Raw genomic sequence first — 20,603 nt, 5'->3', positions numbered from 1 at the left:
TTTTATAGAAACAATTATCAGGACATTTTGAAAAGGTATATGCTGGTGGTTGAGTTCAAAGAAAAGTCTTTCATGATTCATATCACAGTTGGCATGCACGTGGAGTTTTAGATTTAATGACTGCTAAAAGTTCCACTGGGGGGAAGAAACTTCTTGGTTTCAGATTTCATTTCTCATCGGAAGAAGAATTTATTAAAATGACTTTTGTTAAGTTTTGGGAAAGCAGGATGTTTGCAAGCCAGGAAAAAGCGTTTAATGCTTTCAGCAAACTCTCAGTATTTGGTTTTCAGCATATTGATTCCTCCCAGATTTGGCATTTATTCCCTGTTCTTTCTCTCAAATGTTAATTTTCTGTACAGCTAACTGCTTTTTTTTTTTTTTTAAATATTTTGGTTCTACTTAGCTCCTCCTCATAGAGTATTTGGATTTGGTTTAAAATAAAAACACCTAAAGTCTTATGTGATCGTGAGATTCATGAACCATTACTAGTAGTTGCTGTTTTCCCCGCTTCCCAGGAAGAGAAACAAAAGTGTGGCCAACACACAAGCCATTTATGTTTCAGGATTTCCGATCGAGTAGGACCATGTCTGATACTCCCTCCCCACAAAATTCTGAAGCTACATTCAGAAGACTTGCCTTCTGTGGCCTGGAAACTTGTCCACGGTTCCCCACTCTGACCCCACTCAGCTCTTACCCACAACTATTCCATGCCCAGATACTACAGCTAAGCTGCCCTTGGAAGCAGCCTGATTATCTTCTCTGATTTTCCTCAAGCAGGGATTTGGTTAGCTGTTGGGTTTATAGGATTTCCTTGAAGTATCTGGCGTAATAACAGAGGATCAACAAATGAGTTAGAATTCCTTTCGATGCTTGTAGCAGGCTGGGAGCCTCAGGAGGTTAAGAGCTGACAAAGATGCTGCCTGGTTCTTGCCTTCCTCCTCCCAGGTGCTGACAGCTTAGGAAAGAGGGATGTTGGGGGAAGGAACAGCTGCTGTGTCCTCACTCTTGACAAAACACAAACTTTACATTGCTTTCTCGCTGACATAAGTTCGAGAAAGAAAACGGACCTTGAGGATGAAAAATGCCCAAGATTTCTTCCAGCTCTGCTTTCTTGGTCTCTGGGCCTGTGGGCAGGTCTGACTTTTCCATTACGTACAGCAGGAACATTACCTGGCCCACGATACTTTTAAGATGTTTTAATTTCTTTGAAAACAGAAGAAAAGTAGAACTTTCAAGGTCAAAAATATTTTCGTGTAAGGATATTTGTCCTTGTATCAATGCAGTTGTAAAATATAAATTTTAATATATATTTTTTTTATGCAGGAAGGGGTCTATGAAGGCACAAGTGCCTAGAGCCATTTCAGTCATAATGCAGTCCTGGCTGCAGTTATGTGCCTAGAGTTGATTTCTGACTTACAGAGACCCTATGTGACAGAGTAGAACTTTACCATAGGGTTTCCTAGGCAATAATTTTTACGGAGCAGATCACCAGGTCTTTTCTCCCGCAGAGGGGCTGGCGGGTTCAAACTGCTCACCTTTCGGTTGGCAGCTGAGCCCTTAACCATCGCGCCACCAGGGCTCCTGAGTCTGGCTGAGGGGTCTAGAACAACCTCAAGTAAAGGATGCACCATTTTGTGTCATCCGTGCTCATGTTCCAGTCTGTGAGTTCAGATCGTCACAAGCAGGTTATAAGGACTTTTGGTTATATGATCCAGTGTCACCTGCTGACTAGGCACCACCCGGAAAACCTGTGTGCCCCATCAATGACAATATGCTTTTGGGTGGGAGTGAGTGAAATGAGACCCCCATTCCACTTTGGACTTTTTTTATCCTTTCCCCTCAACCAGTGATATAGGGCAGGGCTTACCTGGAAACAATCCAATTTTCATAACACGGTCACCTCTCCTTTAGTGTGCCCTGGGGGCTCCGTTACCGTGGGGCGGAAGGTTTACTTTATGCCCTATTATTAAAAAATTTATAAATTGCAAATTATTGGTTTAAGAAAAGTTTGCTCAATTGATAACACGCTGGTTATTCGGGGAAGGAAAGGTCTTAGAGATGTTCACTGTATATTATGAATGCGAAAGACAACCTGGTTTCTCTTCCCATTTTTCTCATTTTGTATCCCCTCGAAGCACCTTGGATTGGATAAACGCTCATTCGTTATCATGTACTTAGCCTTGATGTTGGTAATAAGGACTGCTTTTATACTTTGTCCAGAAGTTTTCAAAACCATCACCCATGTGTTCTGGTAAACCCCAGTTTTGAAAAGCCTTGATCCAAATGTTCTGTTTTGATTTTACAAGTTCATTTTGCAAAAGGTCAGGCCGTTTGGATCACTTTAAAGGGTTTGCTCCGGGGAACAAGATTTTTCTCTCCTTGGAATTTTTCTCACAGCTTATCCCGACTAGAGCCGGTGTTTTCTGACTCTTCCAGATTTCAGGGTGACTTGAATTTCAGGAGCAATATTAAGTTCATCATTCAGTTTTGCATCCAGAAAAATTAATGGTGAGAAACTGACATAATGGGTTTCACCTTCCAAGATTCTTTCCACTGAGATTTCCAATTACCCGCTTGCGTCGCTGCCTGAAAGGTTAATTTTAAAACTAGTACCGTATCAAATTGTGTTAGAAGCACATGACTTCTAAAGGACAAATCTATATAAATGATTACCCTTGGAAGAAGACTACATGTAAGCAGTTTATCCTGCTTATTTAAAGAACAGTTCCTTTCAGCTCTCCTGTGTTAAAATAATGCCCTAGGTTCTGTGCATTTTGTGTGGTATTTGCTCAAAGGATCTCATTACAGGCACATGTATTCCAAATGGTTTTACTCATGATACTTGTTCTGCAATAAATCAATTTAAAGATTTAATGTTCTTTCATCCTTCCTCTTTCCCCTCACTCCCCACCCTTTGTTCACGTAGTCTCTTCCTGTGTCCATCATTCTTCTCACCTTCTCTCTGGGTCTGTTCTATACCAATCTCTCTTCAATGTGTCTCCCCCTTGGTGGTAAAGAATGCTTGATGTTCTTCCATCTTTCCTGCCTGTCTTTTCTTTCAGGAGCTCTAAAGTTCACCTTTATTCCATTGCCTGCTCTCTAGGAGTACCAGGCTCAAGTGGAAGAAATGAGATTAATGATGAATCAGCTGGAAGAAGACCTTGTCTCGGCAAGAAGACGGAGTGATCTCTACGAATCAGAGCTGAGAGAGTCTCGGCTCGCTGCTGAGGAATTCAAGCGGAAAGCAACAGAAAGTCAGCATAAACTTATGAAGGTAGCCAGCCACTCTCCAGGAGGGGGAAATCACAGTCCTGCTTCTGCTGTTTTTTGGGTAGACTTATGGGTGATCTTGGCAAGAATAAAAGGAATACTGTCTCAATGAGTATATGTTTGGGGAATAATGGCTCTCAGTCTTCATTTGTAGAAGATAACTTATTATCTTGAGGGAGTCCTTAGATGGTGCCAAGGGTTAAGCACTTGACGATTAGCTGAAAGGATGGCAGTTTGAACCTACCCAGAGATGCCTGGGGAGACAGGCCCGGAGGTGGGCTTTTGAAAGGTCACAGCCTTAAAAACCCTATGGAGCACAGTTCTACTCTGCACACATGGGGTTGCCACGAGTCAGAATCGACTTGATGGCAACTAACAGCAATCATCGATTCAAACTTGAGTCTCCCAAGGTGAGATAACTCAATATTATTTTGATCACAGAGATCAAGAAAGTACCATAGGTAGTCTTTTCTAGGAGACTTTTAGATTGCTGAGATTTCCCAATATGTTGTATCTTTTTAATTGCAGGCTAAGGATCAAGGGAAGCCTGAAGTGGGAGAATATGCCAAACTGGAGAAGGTATTTTCCATTATTGGTGTCACTATTTTTGGTAGAATAATACTTCTACGTTAATATATAGTGGCCGGTCATTGACAAAGACTTCTAACAAATAGAGAACTCTCTTCCAGGTTTACTTTGATGGTCATCCTGCAGGTGACCAGTTTTAGCCCCAGCTGCCATTCTAAAAGGTTATGATAAAGGAGACCTCATTTTTTGACATGCCTGCTAACAGCAACAAATACACCCAGACACTCAGTAAGATAAATATGAAAATTCCTATTGCTTTAAGGCACCTAGCAACTTTGATTCTCTCTTCTCTTTTTATATGTTGCTGGGCCTAGAGAAATAGTAAAGATGGATGAGCCCTGTGAAGGTTTGCCCTGGGATATTAAAAGACTGTTCATTAGTAGGCTCTGGAAAACAAAGCAAAAAGACCCCACAGAAACCTCAAGAAAATAAGACTGCAGTAAACATAGCAAGACATTAATGCCTATTTGCCTTTTGCTTTATTTCCTGGGATTTTGACTATAGATCAATGCTGAGCAGCAGCTCAAAATTCAGGAGCTCCAAGAGAAACTGGAAAAGGTAAGCCCAGGGTGATTTTTTTTTGGAAATTACTCCCCCATTCCCAAATACCTTCCTTTACTTTGTCCTAGAGCAGTAAAGAAGAAAGAAATAGAATTAGTCACCCAGCACTGAGGAAAATGAAGAGGGAGTGAGCTATTACCTGAAAATCTCAGAGTTCTGAATACATTTTTCCCCCTTGAGACGTGTCAGCAGTGTTTATTTTTAAAAACGAAGCTGCGTGAGACTCTCAAGTCAAAGTTCTAATTATGCTACGACAGAACCTGACAGAACCCAAGAGGCCAGTTTCACTCCCCTCAGGAGGCCAGGCTTCTCATTTTGCACACTCGTAAGAGAAGCTTGTGTTGTTAACACCCCAGACTGCTTTCAGTCAGAAATTCAGCAGCTTTGAGAGGGCCTGTGCATTGGAAGGAGTCTCTGGCTGGTGCAAATGGTTAATGCGCTCGGCTGGTAACTCAAAGGTTGGAGGTTTGAGTCCACCCAGAGATGTCTTGGAAGAAAGTCCTGGTGACCTCCTTCTGAGAAGTTAGCCACTGAAAACCCTACGGGGCGTGATTCCGCTCTAACACGCGGGGGACGTCACGCGCTGGGATCGGCTCGGTGGCAGCTGGTGTAACTCGTGCACTGGAAGCCTGAAGGATCTGTAGCGTCATCACGTGGGTTGGGAGAGGGCTCACCGTGTCCTGCAAAGCTCGTGTTAATGGCCCTCCCTTTAGTTGACCACTGGAAATGCTTAACAAAAGGGCCAGAATGAACGTGGTTCGGAGACACGCGCTTTCATATAGCAAACGTGTGTGACTATGCCTCTGATGGGCTTGGTTTAATAGAACCCTTTCTTATTTATTCTTGAGTTCACCAGCATAACCCTCCACCGCCCTCTTTTAGACAGAATTTTGTGTGAAAATGTGCTGCATATTTCTTCTAGAACTGTGCTGTTCAATAGACGTGTCATTTGAGCCACCAGTGAGAGCCACGTGTCTAATTTTAAATTTTCTAGTAACCAAGTTAAAAAGACCAAAAAGAAACAGGTGAAATCATTTGGAAAATATGTTTTATTTAACCCAGTATATCCATAATATTATTTCTATATGTACCAATAATTTAACATTTATACTGCTTCAGCTAAATTAGTTAAAATTAAGTAACGTTAATAATTAATTTCTTAGTCATACCAGCCACATTTCAAGTGCCCAGTAACCCACCTGTGGCTATTGGCTACCATATCGAATAGCGCCAGTCTCAAAATGAGAGTTTTCTCTTAAAAAAAATTATTTTCAGCAATTTAAAATTCTTATTGTCTTAAACTTAGCTCTTTACTGTAATGCTTATACGAGCTGTAGTATAGTTAAGACCCAAATCCAAAATGAACTAATACAAAATTAACTTTAAGAGGTTTACCTTTTTTTTTTTCTTAAATGTGTCTTTACAAATTACCATAAACACTATGACTATTTTGCCCTTTGAAAGGTACTTACTTACTTGAATAGAGTTTAAATTATAGCTTTTATTTTGTTTTCTTCTTGTAAAAGTTGTGCAGATGGCCCATGGGAAAATTAGCAAGTGAGGTAATTAAATAAGGAGAAAATTAACGCTCAGAGGTGAATGCCCTTAACACCTGGGTATGTAAATCCTTGTAGACCTTCTCATTTGCATTCACAATGTTGCGTGGAATCTCAGTTGCTAATGGTTGTCAAATACACCATTATCTTATGAACCCTAAGAAAGAAAAAATGCTGCCAATTACAATGGTAGGAGGCATCCTGAACTCAGTGATATTAAAGTGTTTAAGTAAATAAATAAAGTGCTTCTTAGAATAGATTGAAGGCAGCATAAAACAGATGCTCAGATGTTTTGGAAAAAATGGACACACTACATACCTAGTATCACCTGCTCTTTTCACCTAGAGCATCCTCACCGTATTTTCACATGAGTAAATTTGGCCATCTGTATCTCTTGTTCCTTTTGTTCTCATAGGCTGTAAAAGCCAGCACAGAGGCCACCGAGCTACTTCAGAATATCCGCCACGCAAAGGAGCGAGCGGAGCGGGAGCTGGAGAAGCTTCAGAACCGAGAGGATTCTTCTGAAGGCATAAAAAAGAAGCTGGTGGAGGCTGAGGTGAGCAGGGGACCTCCGGCTCGCAACAGACTAACCCAGGGCCCCCGGCGCGGCTGCCCGCAAGCACCTGTGACCACCTGTAACCAGCCTTTGGTTGTGACAAGGGAAAGAATCTGTGAAACCATCACCCGCTTACATTTGACCAGAGCACCCTCCCTTCTGAAAATCCCTTTGAAACAAGAGAGGCTTGGAAATGTTTTCCCCAAAGGGGAACAAGAGTCATCACAGCAGCTTCAAGTAGAAAGAAGTTTTGATGAAAGCTTTTCTTTCCATCTGTTTTCCGCTGACCTTCTCACTAATCTGGGAGAACTTGTGTTTATGTGGGTTAAATGTAACTCCACCTCTGAGTTTTTCTTCCCTCTGTACCCTTATTTTTCGTTCCCTTTTCCCTCAATGTTAATAACATATCGATTTGCAAAGCTTCACCTATTGCCTGTGTGTTGATGACTCCCAGATCTATAGTTTTGGGCCTCTTGTCTCCCTCAAATTCTTTGTTGTTGTTGTTGTTAAATCATTTATATAAATATGTAGGAAATACACAAGTGTCTTCTCGTTGTGAAAAACGTACACAGTTCTGAAGAATATAGAATAAAAGTGACATATCGCCTTTACTTCTCTCCACCTTCCCTCTTGGTGTTTGGATGTGCCATGGTTGATTACCTGTCCTCCTGTCGATGGCCCTTCTGCTTTCCCCTGTCACAGTGTTGGTGTCAGCCTATTTGTACATGTGTCTTGGACGTCATTATCACCCCCATTCCACTTCTGTATTTCCCGCTGCTCCCCTAACATCTCTTCTGGGTGTCGCAACAATATATCACATTTAGACTGAACTCAATATCTTCTCCACAAGCTGGTTTCCCCTTCTCAATCTCCTCATCCCAGTCAGGGCCACCATCATTCTTCTAGTCATCCCAGGCTGAAAACCTTATTGCCATCTGCTTTTTCTTTGACCTGCCATTCATGGAGTTACCCAGACCTATAGATACAGCCATACTGTCTCCCTTTCATCCCCTGCTCCCCGATTCTGTAGCTGCCTCATAGTCCAGACCGTCTGTCTCTTACCTGAACAGATGTAATAGTCTCTTTGCATTCTTGCTTCCAGCATCTCCTTCCTCCCAGATCACTCACACACTGTATGATTCATAGCCCTCAAGCCCAGGGCTTCTCAGCATCCCCCACTGTGCCCCATCACAAACTTCTCAGGGTTCCGTATATCTTAGGTACACCTTTGAGCCTGGTACACGAAACTCTCAATGATATGGCCCACAGATGCTAGCCTTTCACCCTTTCTGCAGCTCATTTCCTTAATGCGCCCTGTGTTGCAGCCACCCTAGGCCTTACCTGCTGCCGACACCAACTCTTGACCATCTCTGTGTCTCTCCTACTGCACAACTCTTGTCTGAAACACCTTCCAACCTCTTCTCCTGCCTTCCCACTCCAACCTGCCAAACGCTACCCCTCTCCAAAGCTCACACCTCTGTGACTCGTCTGCTCAACTGTTAAAAGGCCTCTTGCCTGCCTGTAACCATTCCTATCATTTTGTATGTATTTCTTTTGTGCTTCTTCCCTCTTTTAACCTTTTTATTTGTGTTTGTGTTATCTTTTCCAAGGGCAGGAATTATGTCATCTTCCTCTGAATTTTCCATGATGCCTAGTGTGGTACTTTGCAGATAGTAGGTGCTTGGTAAATATTTGAATGAATGAATGCACTCTTGTAGCGTACACAACTGAGTACTTGAATTACAGAGTCTTGTTCTCTTCGCCATTGCTTCGGGGGCCTGTGACTTTTCTTCTGGACTGGAGTGTGTGCTTCTTGAGGGCTCTTTCCCTCAGTGCAGGCATTATGCCCGTAGCGGTTACTCCATTAAAACTCTCTGATTGATTCACGATCTACAGGAACGCCGACATTCTCTGGAGAACAAGGTAAAGAGGCTAGAGACCATGGAACGTAGAGAAAACAGACTGAAGGATGACATCCAGACAAAATCCCAACAGATCCAGCAGATGGCTGATAAAATTCTGGTGAGCAGGAACGAAAGTTAAAAAGCTAAAAGATAACAAGTTAGAGGTTGCAAAGGGAAGGGGGTAAGAATTAAGCACCATAATGGGGAGGTTTCACTGAGCAGGTAAATTAGGAGAGGTGGTTTCAGTGAACAAACGCCACATCATAGAATAGTATAAATAACCAATGTTGGGTATTTCAGCTCTGGTGACAGGTCCCTAAGTATTAACTTTTGCGCTGTTCGCGACTGCCTGGAGTTTTTAGGTATGAACTTGTGTACTTGTACCAGCAGAGCTTTGTGTGGCCGTTAACTCTGTGGGGCCAATTTAAAAAGCTGTAGGAATTGAGGCCTTTAAGATCGAAGCCCAGATTCTTGCTTTTGGAGAAGAAAGGAATTAGTCATACAGAATTGTTTTTCTGAGTAGTATTTGTCATAGATCCATGTTCACCCACTCACTTTCTCTGCTGCAGTTGGTTATTTTATTTTATTTTTCAATTTCCTTAGATGTAGTGGGTCTTTCGTTAGGTTCGTAATTATCATGATTCTGTTTCAGGCCCTGATGACCAAATGAACTTAATCAAGGAAGGCTGGGGTGATGCTTGCACATGTGTTAAGTTCTGCCCCGCCAGGGTGGAAGGCAGGTGAATCTTTGAAGGGCTTTCCTTGGATCTTAGTCCAAAAGCTAGAAATCTGATGCAGTGTTTGAGAGATTTAGTGATGACTTGGACTCTGTTTATACCTCACCTCCAGGAGAAACGCTGAAGTAGTGGGCTGGTCCTCTCCACCATAAGGAGGCGAGGTGGTGAGCAGATCACTGCATCTCTCTCTGTCACTCTGGGAAATGAGTCACCAGCAACTCTTTGAACTTAAGAATGGCCAACTTATAGCTGTCTACTTAATATACATTGAAAAAAAAAACCTTCAAAACTTGGCATTTTTATGTAGATATTTATAAATATATGGAATGTTCTTGAACAAACAGGTCAAAGAGAAATTGGTTAAATTGTTTTGCTCTGACACACAGACTTCATATAGTATGTGTATATATATATACATATATATGTCTGCACACAAAAACAAATGTGACTGTTAGTCCACTCTTTCTGTTCTCTTGTTCCATCATCCAAGTCTCTCTTGGCTCTTGTCAAGTGTGTGAATTATGTCGTGAATAAATTAGATCTCACCACCACTATCCCTTGCTTGGTACAAACGAAGTGGTTAACTCTGGTGGTTGCAAGGTGTTTCTCTGTTTAATGGTGATGTGTTCATTCATTCATTCAACAAATATTTAATGAGCTTCTACTATGTGCCAGGCACTGTTCTAGGAGCTGGAAATACAGCAGTGAACAATAGTGTTTGCACAAGACTGAAGAGTTGCTCTAATGTATAGAAAAGATATGTTAAAAGAATGACAACAACAACAAAAAATGCCAAACCACAAAGAAGTCAGATTTTAGAATATCTGCTTTTCTAAAGGTTCCCTTGCAGTTAGAATGCACGCGTACGGAGTTCTGCGTTCTTGGATCACCCAAGCGCTGTAAACCTCTCGTTCATAAATAGCCCAGAAATTTGGTCTTAAAATTGCCAATCTCAGGTGTCTGAGTTTTTGACCTATTTTTAGATTCTGATTTCCATTCATGTGCTATTTTATGAGGACTGAAAATAAGAAAAGATGATTATCAAGTGATTTCTAACTAGGAAAAAAAGTAAGCAAATTTCTTTCTTTGACTGTATCTTGCCACTTGCCTCAGTGCCTTTGTGGTTGTGACTTCGTTTCTTTGAAGGTACCTTTTGCTCAAGAACCCTACGCATAGGCTGCCTGGTATCTAGGACATGGGCAAAGAGTGGTCCTTGATAGTGTTATGTAATGATGATTTTGAAACAAATCCAAGAATGTCATTTGCTTTAAAATATTTACTATTCTGATGAGAAGTTTCAGAACTGGCAATGGTGCTCTCGTTCCAGCAAAATCTTTCACTTTAATAAAAGGAGTCATTGCAAGGGGATCCTTTAGTGAGTACACATAAAGCCCTTAAAATATGTTTTTATTAATTAAAATCCTGTTTACATTCAACTTTTCTGGATCACATCTGTTAGGCTGTAATACATCTTGTGCACCTGGTCTTAAGATTGAACGTTGTAATGGCACCAAAAACAAAGTCAATGATTGTAGACTTTAAAATTTCAAAAGCTTAATCACTAGCATTTTATGTGTATGTGAATCTGAAAGTACCCCCTCTTTTATGAACATATCCCGTATAATTTCCTCATTCTTCAAAATCCTCGTAATTGCTTCCATATCAAAGAGAAATTTCATAATAGCTCAAAGAGATGAAAACTTAGAGTAATGACTTTTGATATTAGTAATTAACTAATGGGTCCAGATTCATAAGAACTAATGTAGCCGCAGACATCTACGAATTTAGAGAATGTTTCAGTGAGTGGATGCTGCCTCTTATAAGACCAGTTTATAATACACTGGCAAATGAGTTAGTATAATTTTCAAATGAATTATCATTTTGTTTCAAAGCAGAAAACTTAATAATAAAAACTAAGAGGACATTAAATTTGAGCTATTTATATTATTCCAAGTCCTCTTCTCATCTTTAATGTATGTATACATTTTACCTCATGATTATCAGTGTATTTTATGTTCTACTTTGTTTCATTAGCATTAGATCCTATAAATATAATATCTTGTGAACATTTCCAGATATTCTCATAATCCGCGTAGCCAACTCATTGCTGTCAAGTTGATTTCCACTCACAGCGACCCGATAGCACAGAGTAGAACTGCCCCATAGGGTTTCCAAGGAGTGGCTGGTGGATTCGAACTGCCAACCTTTTGGTTAGCAGCCGAGCTCTTAACCACTGCACCACTAGGGCTCCAATCCACATACCAGTCAGTTAAAATAAGCATTTAAAACTTGATGTGTTGGAGTTATAACATTAGTTTTCTTTCTTAGCTAGGGTTCTTGAGCAATAATTTTGGTAATGAGAAAAAGACAAAATATTTTTTGTCATAATAATGAATTAAAATTACTTTTCTCATTTAAGGCTGTCATAGTAGTGAAAACGGACTGAGACATAAGATAGTGATCAGGGGCTTTGTGCTGTACTAAATTTTCAAATATTCCGTTGAGACTCTTACTTCTCTGTGGAAAGTTGAAGAGCTGCCTTTGCTTGACCTTGTCACACCGACACATTTCTGATCCCAGCCCTCACAGCCCACCAGCTGTGTGTGTATGTATGTGTCAATGCTTGGTCTTGGAAAACTCCAGGGCCAAGTCTTGGTGGTGGTTTCCTTCCGAAGAGCCTTAGGGGTAGTAATGGAGGAACAGATGCCTGTTACCTGTGGTACCTGTACCAAAGTCGTGTTTCCTGTTAATGTCTAACATACCTTGGTTATGCCTTTCCCCTTGTATACCTGATGGTCTGTTCCTTTGTATCCAGGAGCTGGAGGAGAAGCACCGGGAGGCCCAGGTTTCAGCCCAGCACCTAGAGGTGCACCTGAAACAGAAAGAGCAGCACTACGAGGAAAAAATTAAAGTAAAGACACTTTCTGATCTCCCCTGGCATTCCTTCTGTAGCATCGTGTAGTGTCTCCTCTTCCTGGGCACTTTTGGCCACTTCTTCCTAGACCAAAGGACTGATGCGAGTAAACACTATCCTCAGTCCATTGTGGGAGGTTTTGGAGTGTTATCTGTGTGGGGTTTGAGTATTTGAAGTTCAAAAAAAAAAAAAAAAAATTTTTTTTTAACTCAGCCATTTTGAAGTATCTTAATTCCATCTTTAAAATATTTTTTTAACCCCACTGTCATTCAGTCAATGATAATTTAGATTTAGCCACATAGTTACCATACTCTTTGCTTTTAAGTTTCTTCCTGACTCTCAGACCTGGATATTTTCCTTTTGTTTAAAGTATATCCTTGAGAACTTTCTTGAGTGAGGCTCTGCTAGTCACGAGCTCTCTATTTTGTTTGTCTGAAAATGTCTTTATTTCACCCTCATTCTTAAAAGGTATTTTGACTAGAGACAGACTACTAGGTTGGCAGTTACTGTAACACTCTTTGAAGATGCCATTCCATTGACTTTTGACTTTTATTATTTCTATTGAGAAGCCCACTGTTGGTCTAATTATTGCTTTCTTCAGAAGTGACCAATCCTTTTTTTTTTTTTTTTGCTGCTTTAATTTTTTTTCTTTGCCTTTATCTTTCTGCATCTTTACTGCGACGTGTCTAGATGTGGATTTCTTTTTATTGACCCTACTTGATATTTGCTGGACTTTTTGAATAGTTATTTTTTATACATTCTGGAAAATTATTGGCTATTCTGTCTCAAATATTGTCTCTTCCTCCTTTTTTCTTTCATTTCCTTTTGAAAATTCAATTAGACATGTGTTAGATCATCTCCAATGTATCCTTTTAAAATGTTTTCCATTTCTTTATCTCTCTGTGCTACATTCTAGGTAAGTTCTTCTGACTTATTTTTTCAGTTTAATGCTGCTTTCTTAGCTGTGTGTAATCTCCCATCAAACCAACCCATGAGCTTTTAATTCTAGTTATTGTACATTTTATTTGTAGATATTTTATTTGGTTCTTTTCCAAGTTATTAGATTATTTAAGATGTTTTACTATTCCTTGCAGTCATTTGCAAACTTGTCTTTTATTTCTTTAAACACGTTAAGCACAGTTGTTTTAAGATCTGCATCTGATAATTCCAGTACCTGAAATATTTGAAGGTCTGTTTCTGCTCTGTTGTTTTGCTGCTTCTTTTTTTAAGGTGCCTATCTTCTATGTGCCTGGCGATCTGCTCATTTTCTTTGGAAAATTATTAGTGGGAATTCTTTGAGGCCTTGGGTGAAAATACATGCCCACTTTGGAGGGGGGCCCTGGGCTTTGACTTCTCTCTCGTCTTAACTTATGAGGCTATCAAAACTGAGGTTCATATTTATTTGGTTTAGCAAATGCCTCAGGTTAAAGGCAGCTTTGTGCCCTTTTACATTTTCATTTAATACTTTAAATTATTTTCAGAAGGAGTGCTGGCCTAAATAATCTAACCCAATGTATTTTCAGAAATGGATTCCAGCCTCTCAATTTCCTTTAAAATCATATCACATTTTTCTTATGATTTTGGACCAAGCCTTTATCTCATTTTTATGTCCTTGAGAAATCAGACATTGAAGAAGGCTTGTAAGTTTTCTGATGGTCCTATCATTGATTCGGTTGGTATTCTCAAAGGATTGACTGTCTCTTCTTTGGGGAACCAAACCGTGTATATTCACACTCAGCATCACCACCATCACTACTCTGGTGCCTTCTTTCTTTACTCCAGTGTTACTGTTGCAGGTATAAGCAAGTAATCCAGAAGTCACCTCAAAATGGTCTAGTGTGACCCCCTACTTTTAGTGCATTTTAAACTTTATATACGAATCACTTTGGTTTGAATTCTTACTGACTTCTAGACTTTTATCTTTGGAATAAACTGATTTTCAGAAAATTATGAGAATTAATATGGTAGTTAACAGATTGCAGAATACGTATAAAACCCTTTGTAAGATTCGTTCTATGATTTGGGTGACTATATTGACTCTCTTGTAAAAAGCCATGTTCTGTCTCAGATTAATTTAGATATCCACAGCGGAATTTCCCATTTCAAACAAATTACTTTCTCTCCCCTACCTCCTCCCCCCTTATATATCTTTTTGTTCATCCTTCTACCAGATTAACTCTTTCAAGACTGAGATACATTCTTGATAGAGGCTTGCCTCATCTGTACCCACTTACCTTTTATTGGTTTCCATCACTGCCAAAGTTTAGGTCTTATTTTGAGCAGAGCCACCTTGAAATATATTTCATTGCTTTGATACCTCATAAAAAGAGCTACCTGGTGTGGATGTTAGGTGGTCTCTGCTACCCTCTAGATGGAAAGAACTTTTTTGTTTAGATCCCAGGAAATGTTAGGGAAAGATCTGTTTTCTACTGTTTTACTTACTGGACTCTTTACTAAACAATTTCTTTTTAGCCTGCTCTGCTTTGTGCTTCCCGTTCTGGCTCTCTATATGGCCGTTTTAGTAATAATTATGATTATAGCCTAGATTCTATCCTTTTCTTGCTCATAATTTTAGAATCATGCCCTGACATCCAAGAGAGTGGGCCATTTAGCCTATTGAACTTCTTCTGTCCTCATGACCCCACTCTCCACCTTTTGTTCTTCTCCACTAACTCCCATTCTGTTTTTTCCATCAGTTGGTTCTAGTTTAAAGCCATCTTTGAAATCTGTTCTTTCCTTTCTTCATCATGTAGACCCCTCCCTGCTGACTGGCTTTTTTTAGGTATGATGTCCCTTTGAGCTCTGAAGGCCTCTTCACAAAAGACATTGTGGGAAAAATAGATTTCAATCCTTTCTGTGACCCCAATCTCTCAGCATTATTCCCAACATCCTGTTGTCCTTCTTGATGCAGTTGGTGTCCCTTGGAATATCAGAGTAGATTCTCTGTGATCAGAAACAGGGTTGTGGTCAAAGCCTCAGACAAGTTATGATGTTATCTTTTTTTTTTTTTTTGCTTGTTGTTTTGGCAACTGGTAGGACTGCGAGTGTCTTATAGAATATTAGATCAAGCTGATAGGTGGTGACATCATTACTGTTTTATTTTCTTTTTTCCTCTTGGGAACCGTAGGTACTTCTAGTGGTGTTCTCAACACTAAGAACACATGCTTTTTTTTCCCCTGGGAAAGGTTCTTCTTCCCAGTGACATCCCCCCCGCCCTCCGGCTGGGCCAGGGGAAAGAACTGAGGGAAGAGGCTGTTTTGTTTTTTTTTTTTCTCTTTTATGCTGTCTTTTCAATCTATTGGCTGTCTACCTACTTTATTGCTGGGCAAAATCCTCTTGCCTCAGCTATTTCAGAATATTGGCCTGGGTGATACAGACCTCCTTGGTCTTCAACTTTCTCTCCCTCTGCACATAGCCCAGGGTTATCTAGAATTAATTTTGTCCAAATTAAGAGCAAGGAATGTTCTGAAACATACTGGTGCATTGACTAAGAGAAGTATGCCCCTAGCTAATATCTGCACATATAAGAACTTTATCCTCTAGATTCAGATCTTTAGAGAGAGATTTTTTCGTTTATTCCCCCCCCCATTCTGGGGTTCACTTCAATTTTGAATATACTTTGTTATTTTTTGACTGCTGATTTTGAAATCAGTTCTTTGTTCAAATCTATTGCCATTTGATGCCAATATTTGGCCTCTGAACCTCATCCTGATTGATAAACAGATTCCCAATCCCTCTTCTTGCCCCAGTGTTTGGAGGCCTTGACCTCCTCACTGCTCTTCTCCTCCTCTCTTCTTACTTTTCCTCAGCAGGGCTCTTCTCAAGGGCCCATATTTAATCTTCCCTGCCCAGCTTTCCTCCTCAGAACATTAACTTTCTCTTTTGTTTCCCATAGGTATTAGATAATCAGATAAAGAAAGACCTGGCTGATAAGGAGACTCTGGAGAACCTGATGCAGAGACACGAAGAGGAAGCCCATGAGAAGGGCAAAATTCTCAGCGAGCAGAAGGCGGTAGGTATAAGGAACTGCTAGCTTTCAAAGGTGGGTTTTTAAACGCCAAGAATTGCACACCAGACAAGACGAGACGCCATTTTATCTGGCGAATGATTCTTCCTGTTTAATCCTGTGGCATTTGTCGACAACAGGAAGCTCTCTGTGCAGCTGCTTCCTCCTAAAAGCCGTGGAGTTGGTGGCTCAGGGTGGCTAGTTTTCTTTCATGCTCTTCTTTAAGAACTCATGGTGACCTGCCAACAACTAGAATGTTGTTTTTCAAAATTGTGCGCTCTGGCAAAAGACGCAGTGGCCCTTTTCTCCCTCATTTGTCTTCTTTTTATTTTGTATTTCTTTCTCTCCTTTCAAGCCATGTGACCTGTGGTTGCAGAAAGTGGCTGCTGATAAGATTCGCCTGGAATTATGAATATGCATCTCAGACCCCACTGAGACTTTCCACATCACAATCTCAAAGGAAGGGTCTTGAGAAATTATAGTTTAACAAGCATCCCACCTGATTCTTATGATTCATGAAGTTGGGGACACTTTGATGTAGAGAATCTAGGACAGTAGTGGCTGGCTGAGAAGAAATAATTCAAAGAGTGACAACCCTGAGTGATGATAAAATACAAGCTTGCAGACTGTGGCCCAGGTCACATGCAAATTACACGGGGATTTAACTAAGATCCGAACAGGTCCTTCTGCATATTTTGAATGGAAGCCACTTAGCTAGCGTGGGATTGTTTCACCTCAGTTTGAAGAAAAAATTATCACCTGTTTAAGTTTATTATTAAGCAATAATATCTGTGACCCTCATGATGAAGACTATTTGCGTCTCCCCCATCATCGCTGGCCAAATTGCCTACATTTCAGACAAGATGTTTACCCCAGCCGACGTTACTTCTATTCTGGTATAGCTGTCTGTATTTGAGGTTTAAAAGGAACCCTGTGTTTCAGATGATCAATGCTATGGATTCCAAGATCAGATCCCTGGAACAGAGGATTGTGGAACTGTCTGAAGCCAATAAGCTTGCCGCAAACAGCAGTCTTTTTACCCAGAGGAATATGTAAGTATTCAAATTCCAGCTGCGTGCATTGTTACACTCTGGTCTTCTCTCCTGGGCCATAAACTCTGTCTTCCTTCCGCTGGTTGGAGCTGGAGCAGATTTAATTACCTGTGTAGTTTGGCCCACCCAGCATATCGTTATGTAATTTTGGCCTCTCTTAAGTGGTCTCACTCTACCAAGTCTTTTCTTTTGATTTGAGTTTTCTTAAATGCCTCAAATTACTATTAGATTATAGAGTGTTTCGGTCTCTCTAATAAGGCTATTTATAGTTTGCTTTTGGAATGCTTGTTCCCCAGATTTGCCTCCTATAATTAGCCAGAGATGAGCTTGTGTGTGCCCCTTTGGACCATCTATTTTGTGGTTGTTAGGTTAGGCCCTTGGGGAGGAGGTTTGGGGTTCAGCAAGGACTGTCAGGTAATTCCTCTTTCCAGGAACACTTTGATCTTAATCTTCTCCCTTTAAGAATTATCATCTCTAGGATTATTTTTTCCTTGGGTTTCTCTCTTCACAAATCTTCCAGAACATTCCCATCTAAACTGAAGTCAGCTTGGTAGGCTATTTTGTTTTTGTCTTTGTCTTTGAGTTGTTGTAGTTTTTGATACTTCTGAGCAGTCTGGTGGGGAGCTGAGGGAGCTCCCTCAGAGAACTAGAAAAAATAGCATCCTTTCTCTTCAGCATACTTTCCCTGTGGCCTGCCTTAATGAGTTATTCGGATTGGGTCTCCAAGCACTCTGGTACTCCAGGGGTGCCCCTTTCTGCTCTTCTACCTAGACTCTCCAAAGAAGAAAAGTCTGTCAAAGAAGTGAAATGTTAGTATCTCTCACGATCCCTGCCCCATGTTAATTAACCCCACAGGTGAGGGACTCGAAGCATCAAGGGCTGAATGGTCCCCAGGTTCCCTGTCCTGGGATCACGCACATGAGGCTGGACCAGGAAGCGCTAACCTGAGAATGGCCATAGTCTCTTAAATAAGAACATGTCTCTCTGTTTCTGTCTGTCCTTCTTGAGGGGATGTGCTCCCCTCTAATGAGACTGTGTTTTTTTTAACCTCCCAACCCCCCACCAGGAAGGCTCAGGAGGAGATGATTTCAGAGCTCAGGCAACAGAAGTTTTATCTGGAGACGCAGGCTGGGAAGTTGGAGGCCCAGAACCGAAAGCTGGAGGAGCAACTGGAAAAAATCAGCCACCAGGACCACAGCGACAAGAGTCGACTGCTTGAGCTGGAGACACGGCTGAGGGAGGTGAGTTGGACGAGTGATCTCCCAAGAGGGTCTGTTGGGGACTCGGGCCCCAAGCCAGCCGGGTCTCAGGCATAAATGAATAGGTACATGGGAGGGATTGCAGTTAAGGGCCCAAACTGGGCCACACGTATCTGGGTTAGAACTCTATCTCCACTCATTGGTTTTGTGAACTCATAAATTACCTAACCTCTTCATGCCTCGCTTTCCTCATCTGTAAAATGGTGATGGTAATGTAGCTGCTCTCTTATAGGGTTGTGTGGGGGATTATATAAGTTGGCGCATCTGTTAAATGGGGACAGAGCAAGTCCTTTTTCACTGGGATTCACATGATGTAGTCAGTGCACATGGAGCCCTGGTGGTGAAGTGGTTAAGAGCTCAGGCTCCTAACCAAAAGGTTGGCAGTTCTTATCTACCAGCTGCTCCTTGGAAACCCTATGAGGCAGTTCTGTTCTGTCCTATAGGGTCTCTATGAGTCAGAATCCATGCGACAGTACACAACAATAACAAATCAGTGTGCGGCACTTACCACAGTTTTGGGTACTGACCGTAGCTCAAAAACAGTGGTGCAGGTCTCATAATGACAGTGGAACGTTAAGAGATGAAACCAAATTTTATGTTTGGATGACTATGAGGGAAAGTGGTTCCCTTAATAGATATAAGGAAGCTCGGCTAGGCAGCCAGGATTTTGGAGGAAACTGCATCAATTTAGGTTTTGTAGACATGCTGAAGGTTATTGAAGCTGCAGTATAACATTGATATAACTCACTCACCATATATTTATTAAATGCAGGCTGCGTGCTAATTAGTAGGCTAGGTGTGAAGTAGTGGACAAGACAGATCCACTCCCTCATCTTGGGGACTTCCAGCTTGGTGGGCTGGGTGACTTAGTGACACCTGTAGGAGCAGGACTGGAGTTTAGAAGAGCAGCCGTGGGGAGCCAGACATCCAAGTCTGGAGTGGAGGTGCAGCATTGTGCAAACTGGGTGCTCACATATTTGTGACGGAATTCTTCAAAGAGCAGGCAATCCTTCTTAAAGAAAAGACTGTTAAGCAGATGGAGGTCTGAAGACTAAACCTCAGGGAGTACTCATGTTCCAGAGTGTCTTAATTTGTACCGGAGCATTAAAGTGAAGACCGTTCTCCAAAGGGCAGACAAAACTATTATCCTGTGTCTGTCAGGAGCTGCCAAGGCATGGACCCTGCCATCATGCTCACCTGACATACCTGGTAAAATACAGACTCCTAAGCCTCATCCTGGGCTTTTTGGGATGCAACGGGGGAGCAAGGATTTACATTTTTATCTGGCTTCGCAGGTGATTCTTAATCTCTGTGGAGTTTGAGAACTATTGTTCTGAGTTGTCCTAAAACTTTAAATGGTTGTTTAACTTTTATTATCTGGGCAGTATTATTACTTTTTGGTAAGTTTTAACGAGAAGATTTCCATATAGCATCAGCCTTAAGAGAGTAAGTGTAAACAACTGAGATTTTTTTTTTAGTGGTTGAACATTGGTCAGTTTTTCCCAGGGCTTTGAACTGGCTGAGAACAGTTCGGTAATTGCTGGCTTAAACAAGGGCAGCATGTGCATTGCAGAGCAACCAAATCTGTTTCCTGGCAGATTTTGACCTGAATAGGAAACAAATAGCTATGCCCTGCTCAAAGATGGCAACTACTATTCTGAATGCTTGTCGTTCTCCACAGTCCTGCTAGTAATCCAGTCTCCCACATCAGGCTCTTGAACCTTTCAGGATCCATGCGGGAGATTGGATTATTGGCAGAACAGTGGAGAGCGACACACATTCAGAGCATCGACGTTGGCCACCATCTTTGAGTGGGGCACAGCTGTTTGTTTCCTAAACCAAACCCGTTGCTGTTGAGTCGATTCTGACTTATGGTGACCCTACAGGACACAGTAGAACTGCCCCATAGGGTTTCTAAGTAATGGCTGGCAGACTCGAACTGCCTACCTTTCGGTTAGCAGCCAAGCTCTTGACCACTGTTGTTGTTAGGTGCCATCTATTGTTCCAACTCACTAAATCCACTGGGTGACAGATTTGGTTGCTATGCAGCGCATACAGTGCCCTCGTTTATGTTGGCAATTACTGAACCATTCTGAGCTGGTTGGAAGCCCCTGATTTTTACCTTCTCTTTTCACAAACTGCTGGGCAGTTAAAATGCCCCAGGTGAAGCTTGTTGCTTTTTTGTTCATTCAGTATGGCC

At 41.3% G+C, this 20,603-nt stretch overlaps 1 protein-coding gene across 6 annotated transcripts in view; it reads left to right on the top strand.

The window, feature by feature from the left end:
* The window catches only part of CIT (citron rho-interacting serine/threonine kinase), a 174,344-nt gene that overhangs the window by 94,380 nt on the left and 59,361 nt on the right, over nt 1-20,603 (top strand). For all 6 annotated transcript variants that reach the window (XM_010598935.3, XM_023559453.2, XM_010598934.3 and 3 more), the window contains 9 exons: nt 3,104-3,274; nt 3,799-3,849; nt 4,363-4,416; nt 6,391-6,531; nt 8,428-8,553; nt 11,988-12,083; nt 15,982-16,098; nt 17,035-17,144; nt 18,211-18,385. In XM_010598935.3, the coding sequence (XP_010597237.1) occupies nt 3,104-3,274; nt 3,799-3,849; nt 4,363-4,416; nt 6,391-6,531; nt 8,428-8,553; nt 11,988-12,083; nt 15,982-16,098; nt 17,035-17,144; nt 18,211-18,385 (1,041 nt within the window). The remainder of the gene's footprint in view (nt 1-3,103; nt 3,275-3,798; nt 3,850-4,362; nt 4,417-6,390; nt 6,532-8,427; nt 8,554-11,987; nt 12,084-15,981; nt 16,099-17,034; nt 17,145-18,210; nt 18,386-20,603) is intronic.

Source organism: Loxodonta africana, chromosome 19 (assembly GCF_030014295.1).
Source record: "Loxodonta africana isolate mLoxAfr1 chromosome 19, mLoxAfr1.hap2, whole genome shotgun sequence".
In the NCBI taxonomy this organism is placed as follows: Eukaryota; Metazoa; Chordata; class Mammalia; order Proboscidea; family Elephantidae; genus Loxodonta; species Loxodonta africana.
The sequence above is the reverse complement of the archived record's forward strand: the minus strand, read 5'-3'. Positions and strand labels throughout refer to the sequence as shown.